This window comes from Drosophila rhopaloa, unplaced genomic scaffold (genome assembly GCF_018152115.1).
Source record: "Drosophila rhopaloa isolate 14029-0021.01 unplaced genomic scaffold, ASM1815211v1 contig_178, whole genome shotgun sequence".
In the NCBI taxonomy this organism is placed as follows: Eukaryota; Metazoa; Arthropoda; class Insecta; order Diptera; family Drosophilidae; genus Drosophila; species Drosophila rhopaloa.
Window position 1 is genome coordinate 6,093,064 of NW_025335059.1, and position 9,729 is coordinate 6,102,792.

Genomic DNA, 9,729 nt, shown 5'->3' on the forward strand with positions numbered 1-9,729 from the left:
AATATAAAAATTTGATTTTGTGCCTCTGTGTTGCCAATTATAAAATTTTAATAAAAACAATCGATTTATTTTAAATGTGAAAACGTTTAATGGTTAATAGCAACAATTTGGAGAATTAAACTGTTGAGTAAATTATAATGTGGAGTAATACTGCGATACATATTCCTTTATGTATTAATGCGCATATCCTAAGCGCTTTTAAAATAAAAATATAAAGATAGATTACATTTATTTTGGCTATTTGCCAATTCATTTTTTTTTCATAAGCATCCAATTGTCACAGAGAGATTGGTACAAGAGCTTCTTCTGGTGCCTGTTCTCGAACAGCTCTACTTCGATCAGATCAGATTCGCCAACGGAACCGTCTATATTGTTAGAATGATAGTTTAGGGGATAGTGAACCCGCGCAAAGACCAGCGGATATTTGCAGAGGCAGGCCTGCAGCGCCTGGCGCACTGACTTGTCCTCGAAATTCTTGTTCTTCTTAACGCCGTGTAATTTGACCCGAAACGATCGTAGTGGAAACATGAACAACTGATTGGGCATCACTTTCAGATGGCTGTGTAAAACCCTCTCGGTGTCGTGGAAATCGATGTAGAATACGGTGGCTTGAAGATTTCCCGGAGGAATCTCCTTGATAATGGCTCGGTACCACTGCTTGTCCTTCGAGTAGCGGGCCAAACACAAGTCCCCCAATTTGGGCCGCTTCAGTGGCTCCGCATCATTGATCAAAGCGCTAGTCTCTTGGACCAAATTGATGTCGTGCTTGGTGAACTCGGAGAGACATGGCGCGATCTGCAGTTCCGTGGCCGACAGTACACTCTCCACGGTGCACTGGAACTGCTTCACTCCATTGGGAAGGGAAAGCGTCTTGAAGCTGCCACTAGCATCGTAGTAAGATCGCACCGTTGAGGTTTCCAAGGGCGAAAAGCTGACCTTGTCTTTCATTTCCTTAAAATGAGAAAAAATATTTGTACAGAACTTCGAAAAAACTAAATCTATATACATTTTTTTTTTAAGTTTTACCTTTTGACGCAGTTCAATGCGGCGCCGCACTTGATCTGCGGCTGAAAAAATTTGAGGCTCCATCTGACTGCCTTCATTATCGGCATCATCCTGGTTTTCTATAATATTAGAGGTATTCGAGCCCTGCTCCTCATCTCCTGATTTATCCAGATCCAGTCCAGATTCTTCTGAACCGTTTTCACCAGCGTATTTTTTAAAGTTAACAAGAAAAAAACTGTTGTTGAGGTGCATCTCCTGAGCTACTTGCTGGCAATCGAAATCCTGATCACATTCAAAAGCTTCAATCTCCTTGCTATTGACCAGGTACTTTTTCTTCGAGGGCGGTTGCTGCACCGACGATTGGGTTTCGTTTTTACGCTGGACTCTCTTGGCTTCTTCTTCGTCTGGTACAGCTCCTTCCAAGGATGCCAGGTTCTCCAGTTCGTCGAACACTTTAAACTCATCGAAAGTTTTTTGCGAAGATATGAATATTGATTTTTTTTTGGTATGTGGCTTTTCGGTTGGCACGGATATGCCGCAGTCTATCATCATGGTGGCAATATCCAGATTGCCCACCTTGATCTGGCAGGTTGGTAGCTTATCGGATCCCACTACCTTGGCCTCCATAACACGCACACTGCTCAGCTTCATAACTAAATGCTGGTGGACCGTGTCCATCTCCTTTATGGTATACTTTCCCTTTTTCGATCGGACTCCGTGAATCGTCACTTGAAAGCACATGGCGTTTAGTTCCGGGAACGGGGCAAATGGCAGCATCTCATCCGCCTTGACCTGCTCCATGTTGCCATAATCCACATAGTAAACGGTGTACTCATCGTGATTGTTTTTCAAGCGCTGCACTATTCCTCGGTAGATCAGATTGTCCATGTGATAGGATACTAGCACCGGTTGTCCCACCTCGTACATATATGAGGTTGATCGCTCCTGCTGCTTATCCATTAGCGGTTTGAATTTCCGCACCAGAAGATTGCGCATATGGTCCATGAAGGGCTTGTCGTTGGCCAAAGTCAAGTAGACACAGCACTCGTAACTCACATTTGTGGCGATCGCCGTGAAAATGGCCTTCTCGCATCTACGTGGCGTAGTCCATCCGACAGGTGGTACTGTCTGCCCAGTCGTCTGCTTGGCCTTTCCAAAATCCTCCAGAAGTTCCAGCGGTGGCATGTCCTCGTTGTGCTCGAAACCAATTTTCAGTCTCGGCGATTTTTCGGGATTAAGGTTCTTTGCCGTGCCCATCTTATCAATTTTGTCAATATAGGATTGCATGGCTTTAAGGTCGCAGGATTTTCCTGTTCCTTCAGACCGAACGCTGCCATCGGGTATCGACTGCTGGTCGTCGGGATCAAAGTTCAGATCCTTCTCGGCCATTCCGGCCAACAGAAGGGTTTTATTGATATTAACGTACTTCATTCGAGCAGGCGAAAATGGTCCACTGATTATGGTGTGGGAGCCCCAAAGGACAACACTCAAAGAGTTTCCCGTATACCCGTGACCTGTCACATGGATATCATCGTAGGCCTGCAGCTGATCCTTGAAGAAATCAATTGCGTCTTCAGACCACTCATCACCGATTGCCCGAATACCGTGCAAATAACAACGTTTGGCGCTGTTAGAGATACGCATGTTGGCCTCGTCAATGCTCGCCATGCTAGAGCTAGCCACGTTCTCGGCCAGCTCACCTAAATCTCTCAACTGCACTTGGTAGCGGGTCAAATGGCAACTACTGCTAGGAGGTATGACCTTTGTCACTGCTCCACGATGCCAAAATAGCTGCGAATCGCACTTTGCCTGGACCCTCACATAGCACATTTCGCCCACCTGCCAATTAGCCCTGGGCAGCATGTCCTGATACATGGCGGCAGCTGCTTCCTGCACTGACTTCTGCAAGAGCTGTATGGCCGGCTGGAAGTGGGGCAGGGTCACATAGAACTCATCCGGCTTTCGAACATACAGAACCTGCACATTAACACGCTTGTTTCGATCGTTTTTATCGGCCTTCTGGTAAGGAGCCATCTCCACTGGCTGTCCCTTCTGCTGTTCAATAAACCTGCGCGTATCGACGTCTAGGCGCACGGATCTGGATGAGTCGGGTGGGTTGACAATCTTACTGCTCTCCCCACTCGAGGTGCAGTATCCCTGGGCCACCATTTGGACTCCAACGCTGGTGGTCTCCGAACCCGAACGAATGAAATTTAACGCCACATACACCACATCCTCCGTGGAACGGATCACCTCCATGTGCAGCTTGGGATTAGCGGTAAGCTGCTTGAAGGCGGCCGTCGCCTCTGCAGTCCACACATAGGCCAGCTCCGGACGGGTTTCCACATCCGCCAAACAGCATTTAATAGCCAGCTCTGTATCCCAAAAGTTCTGCGGCAGCATGAACAATTGGTCCCAGAAAACCTTTTGGCTGGGACCATCGTCAACCAGGTGCACAAGAACGTAACCTGAAACGGAAATTAAATATTGTTGCATAAGTTAATGTAATAACAAGAAAGGAAAGCTAACTTCGGGCGGTGCCGAAGTTGATATACCCTTGCAGAATACTCTGTAAATTATATTCTCCAAAATTATTCATATGATGCATTCTTAATACTCATAAAAAATCCCAACTTCCTAACTTTAAAAACACCAAAGTTATGGCATTTCTAATCGTTCATTTATATGGAAGCTATAGGATATAGTCGGCCGATCCTTATGAAATTTGATAGATTGATTGGCTAAAAATAAAACCCATAGAAAATCCCAACTTCCTAACTTAACAAAAACCAAAGTTATGGCATTTCCGATCAATCAGTTATATGGCGGCTATAGGATATAGTCGGCCGATCCTTATGAAATTTGGTAGGTCGGATTGATAGGCCAAATATAAAACTCATAGAAAATCCCAACTTTCTAACTTTACAAACAACAAAGTTATGGCATTTCCGATCAATCAGTTATATGGCAGCTATAGGATATAGTCGGCCGATCCCGGCCGTTCCGACATATATACTGTGTGCAAAAAAAAAGAAGGGTGTGTGCAAAGTTTCAACTCGATAGCTTTAAAACTGAGAGACTAGTTTGCGTAGAAACAGACAGACGGACAGACAGACGGACAGACGGACAGACGGACATGGCTATATCAACTCAGGAGGTGAGCCTGATCAAGAATATATATACTTTATAGGGTCGGAGATGTCTCCTTCAGTGCGTTGCACACTTTTGACCAAAATTATAATACCCTTTGCAAGGGTATAAAAATATATCTAAAACTAATCAAAATAAAGATTCCAATCATCATCCAGGGTAAAACCTAATCATTATAGAAGTTTTCTGCCTTAATAGTTTATTTTAATTACTTTGAAAGCAGTCTTGAAAAGTTAACTCACCATCGGGAAGAATCTGTTCGATGCTAGCCCGTTTCCATTGACCATCTGACTGGAGAACGCAGCCGAGGTGCTGACGTCCTAAAAATATATTCTGCAGTTGGCTAATGCTAATGCGATCCATGGTTCCCTGCAGGCTGGATTGCAGTGAGCAGCGTTTCGACTCGAAGTCGTGGCGCATAACGTAAAACTCCTGCGGGTCCTCCACGTGCAGCATCTGGATCATGAGGACGTCGCCGAACTGGAACTTCATCCTGGGCAGGCGCAGTGTACTCGGAGCAGGCTGCAGCCATTGATGGCCAATAGCTGGCGCGAGGCCGCAGCGGGAGCGCGCCAGGCCAGAATATAAAAAAGACTCACGCACGGAGATGTCAGTATTGTAGTTGCTGGTGATGAGATCCACCTCATGCAGCTCATGGGAAAGAGCTCTCTTGACGATCACATGAACAGGATTGCTAGAGTAGAAAAATATTTAATTAGATAATGTTTCTAGTGACAGGAAATGCGGAATTAACTTACTTCTGCACTATCTGCTTAAGGAAGGCACTGGCCCGATTATCCCACTCAGATCCGCCGTGGTTGGGCATCAGCTCTCTCAGGCTGCAGTGTACGGCGGAATACGGCAATTGCGCCAGACGCTCCGGTACTTCATGGAAGCTGCAAGTAAATTTAACTTCTGTTAGATTTCATGATAAAAAATAGATTAAGAATCTTTATCGTAAAACATCTGAATGTACGACTTAAACGATTTATTAACTTCATTATCGATGGTTTCCAAATCGAGCCTCTCTTTTACGTGTCCTTTCTTTAATTAATTATTTATCTTAAATTTATTACTTTACTCAAATTAAATAAATAATAATGCGATACCTAAATAAATCCATAAACCTATTAAAATATTTTCAATCATAACTCACTTGCTGCTATGAGCCTCTACGTAAAGGCCGATGTCCGGCAGAAAGACTTTGTAGGTGTCCCGAGAGCCCAGTTTCTGGCTGACCATGGCGCGATAGAAGCGGTCCTGATCCTTGTGGTAGGTGATGTAGTGCTCGCCCACCACGATGGCCGGTAGAGCAGAGCGGCCCCGTGTAAGTGTCTGTGAAAAAGTGTCCAGTTCCTCGCGCAATCGCTGGGCGGAATGGATGCCCTGGACGTAGAAATCTTCAGGAGAGTTGACGCAGCGAACTTTAACCAGCGCATCGGTCTTGAACCAATCGCCCTTGTCTCCTCCACTCTTTATAATCGTTGTCACATTCGGTTTGGTAATGTCCAAAGCCGAGAAGTTGCGCACAAAGTCCCTTGAGGGAATCTCATCGGTAGAGGCACAAGTCGAACTTAAAAAGGTTTGAGTTTTCTTGGCCTTTTTGGCCCGACTATTTGGCCCCTTTGATATCAGCTTTGTTTTCGAATTTTGCGTAAGCATTAATTGAGGAACTACTACGTTGGCCTGGGCAATGTTTTCTTTGCCACTGCTGAAAGAACTGGAGAAGGTGATGTCTTCGTTGGGTGACATTACGACGCTGGAATTGCTTTCCAAGTCGGTCCTTAAGCGAACATGAATCTTCGGGTCCACAAATTCGCACTTGAATAGATTGGCCATATCCATAACACGACCACAGGTCACGCTAAAATGGTAAAAACAAAAGTTAAAGTACCTATAGTACAAGCGATAATTTTTGTTCCCTTACCGATATGGATTTTCATCGATTTTGGTGATTTCGACAGTTGTGGGAATATTCTCGAGATGCTCGCCGATCAGTTTAATTAGCCATTTTAGGCTGATATCTTTAGGCACACCCAAGTTGTCCTCGGTGCCACTTTCCAGAAGTTGCTTTAAGCGCTATATAAAAAGAAATATTTGTTCAGGAATGGAATTAAAGTATATATATATATATATAAATGCACTCCTACCTTGATCACCGATTCGTAGCCACTCAGCCTGCCCAGTGCTTCGTTGAGTTCCATTTGAGGTGGCAGACTGGACTCGCGCAGCTTCTCGATGACCTGCAGCTCGGCCACCTGGAGCAAGCCGTGCAGGTGGCAGAAACGCTTCGAAATGCTGGCCAGCGTATCGGAGGCATAGCCGCTCAGCTTCTGCTTGGCCGCTCGAACCACCTGCAAATGCATGAAAAAATAGCGGTTTGTGGTTAGTGGATGATAGCCATGCAGATTAATCCGCTGCACATTCTAATGAATCCGCGCTGCCAGTTGCCACCTAAACTGACCTCACCTATCCACCTCTACAGGTGAACGGCGAGTGTCTCGGACTTTAATTGTGCATTTCCCAATCGGAGGCAACCGGAGGCAACTTCTTCACAGAGCTGCCCGGTTTACTTGTTTTCCATTAAAGGAGAGTTTAGTAATTTAATTTTTTTAATTCTTATTTTGGGGATAACAAAATATAATATTTGTAAGTGGAAGCAATGGCTATGATAACTTTTTTTTCAATTTAAAACCTTTAAAAAAAATACTTACTAAAATATAATTATTTTCTGAAGCATTTTAGTACCTAATCAATTTTACTTATTTCTTGCGGCAAAACTTTATTTTTTATACGTTTCTATACAATTATTTTATTTTAGGACTTTTATACCTAATCAATTTTGTTTCCTTCTGGCAAAGCAAAACTGGCAACACTGCTTTTTCTGTTCGTCTTAATCGCAATCATCTTCTCCGCCGCTCGTGGAGAGGCAATGATCATTATCAAAGATTGTTTGGCTGTTAGTTGGGTTTTTGAAAGTGATTGTAAAAATCACCGAAATGCTGGCTCGACTTGGATCGGATCGGGCTTATGACAGCTGATTTGTAGCAGATGACAGGCAAGTTCGCGCCAACGGGCCGTTCTGCCATAAAAGGGCATCAATCGAGCGATCCAATCTCAAGAGTTGTCGTGTAAATGAAACCATGTAGGAGCCCGAATCTGGCACATCATTAAAACGAGACTCGTATCGTTTTGCCAGTCCCGCCGCTTGGGGCAATGTGAAATCAATTCTCCTGACCTTGTCAAGGGTTTGGGGGCTCGAGTTTGAGAGCCTAATATCGACATAGACATTTCCATTGTTTACCTTGTCTATCAAAAGTCCCCAGCCCCAATCATATTCACATTCAGTCGTTCCTCGCCAATTAGTTTTAATGGCCACGGAATACTTTTCAATAATCCGCAAACCCTGAACCCAATATTAATTTATGGAAACCCAAAATAAGAACTCACAAACTACCAACTTCCTAAAAGTTATATTGCCCAAGCCCAAGTTCTCTACAATGATTTCCTTTCCATTCCAAAATTTTAATACCCATGATTACAGTTTTCTTTTATAGCCTTGAATTAAATTTATCTATATTTTGTTTACTTTCTACAGATCTACAGATTTATACGGCCATTAAATTGTGGATATTAAATACGAGAAACCATATACCAATGTTATGAAAGCGGATGCTTAAGCTAACAAATAATCAAGAAGTTAATGGACGATAATAAAAATATTTTACTGCACTACAGATAAACATTGAATGAAAGAATCCCACACTCTCGCAAGAATCACTATTGAATAGAAATTATAAAAATAATTAAGAAACGTTAAATTCGCCTCTGGCTGATGTGTGATTAGTGTTAGATCGTTAATCCACTGGCTAAATATCAATCACTCTGTGATAGTTGGCATCATTTTATGGACTCTGCGATAAACGCTGTCATAACTTAATCAGCTCAGTTGTAGACATTGATTTAATATGTCTTTGGAGATTACATAACCTTGCGGCTTCATTTGATTGATCTTTTGGCAGTTCTACATTGATTACATATAACACTTGGCAGAAAAATTAAAGCTATTAGCGGGCAATTAAAGTTACTACAAAAAAGTTAGTACAAATGCGATTATTAAACGCAATTTTCAGTTGTGAGTGAACATAAATGTTTGTTTAATAAACTTTGCGGTAAATAAGCCGACGTCTGTCGATCACGGACGGATGGCCAGACGGTCAGACAGTCCAGTTCATTTTGGCCAGTTTATCAATTACAGACAATCAGACGCTCGGCCGGACACGTAATTTGGTAGCATTTTGTGCCGCCTCGTTAGCCAGCTTTTCGGCTTGGCTCAGATCGGCTGCGTAATATTCAGGCCCGACTCTTTGGCTGTTGCCATTAATAATTGTTTCTCGTTTTATATAATACATAATTTGAGTACGCTTTTCTTGTATTTATTTTTGCAATTAACCACAGGGAAGCGAACGAACAGCGATTTCTGCACACCTCGATCCGGCCGGACGGGGGCTAATGTGATTATGATTTATGTGGGAGGCCTTGAGGTGCTGCCAACTACTGCCTACTTCTGCCTACCGCACCGCCCCCCCGAACTCAGGAGATTGGACCGAGCTGTCCGGACTGACTGACTGATGCCAGCCAGCAGTATTGAGCGACCAATTCGATCGGAACCATCTGGACAAGGCTAATTGCGAATGCTGGTCGGCACCGAATAAATCAGTTTCCCCTCCCAAAGTTCTCCTTTGTGTCTCTATTAAATGCATTGAAATGCGGGCAGAAAAAGAAGGTTCCTTGTCCAAGGCTCATTCTGTGGCAGCCAAAGACCTATAATACAAGGTCAACTGCAGAACGGTTAGCATTCAAGATGCTCTTGGTCAGAACACTGACCGAAATAAGAGGTTGAAACATATTCTCGTAATTGCTTGTCATATAAATAAATTAGTTTACCAATACAAAAATCTAAATGGTCGGACATTTAATTTATCATTGATTTCAAGAACTGAAATACTTCCTTACTTTATTTAGTAAATAACAAACTTATTAAAACAGCAGCTCTTAACCATTTAACATATTTAAAATCAAATATTAAGGAGCAATTTTAAATCGATTAATGTAAAGTTTATTTAAAAAGGTACTAATATAATAGTTTATTTTAATTCCTTTCTAGACATCAAATTTTGTTTGTCTTAGTTGTGAAGCTTTTTAATTCAGCTGTTGCTAAAAACAAACAAAGCGACAGAAAACCTCCAAAAATGAAAGGCCCCGAAAAAGCACCTAAGTGTCACTTAGCTAAGGCTTTTCCGCTCTAGCCAGACCAAAAGCACAAAATATGAAATGAAAAACTTAATTACACTATTAATTAGAAGCTGCTGCGGCCTGGCCAGCTTTTTGTTCTTGTGTGTCTAGTTTTTCCTGCTCGAAGGTTGCCCAAAATAGGGTTCGGGGCTCTCTCGACTGCTAACTTTTTCGTGATTCATCGGGCAATTGGCCATTGCGTAAGATCAGAGCAGAGTAGATCGAGCTAGTTAGTACAATTAAAAGTGAGCTGGCCGAGTGCGCGCTCAAGTTGAACAT

The 9,729-nt window shown here is 43.0% G+C and overlaps 1 protein-coding gene across 1 annotated transcript in view; it reads right to left on the reverse strand.

Moving 5' to 3' along the window:
• Positions 1–77: 77 nt before the first annotated feature.
• The window catches only part of LOC108037169, a 61,833-nt gene continuing 52,181 nt past the window's right edge, over positions 78–9,729 (reverse strand). Inside the window, exons 4-10 of the mRNA XM_044458847.1 lie at positions 6,306–6,509; positions 6,083–6,234; positions 5,312–6,019; positions 4,914–5,051; positions 4,398–4,849; positions 1,027–3,473; positions 78–951 (exon numbers count right to left, since the gene is read on the reverse strand). Coding sequence (XP_044314782.1) covers positions 250–951; positions 1,027–3,473; positions 4,398–4,849; positions 4,914–5,051; positions 5,312–6,019; positions 6,083–6,234; positions 6,306–6,509 — 4,803 coding nt within the window. The 3' untranslated portion in view covers positions 78–249. The remainder of the gene's footprint in view (positions 952–1,026; positions 3,474–4,397; positions 4,850–4,913; positions 5,052–5,311; positions 6,020–6,082; positions 6,235–6,305; positions 6,510–9,729) is intronic.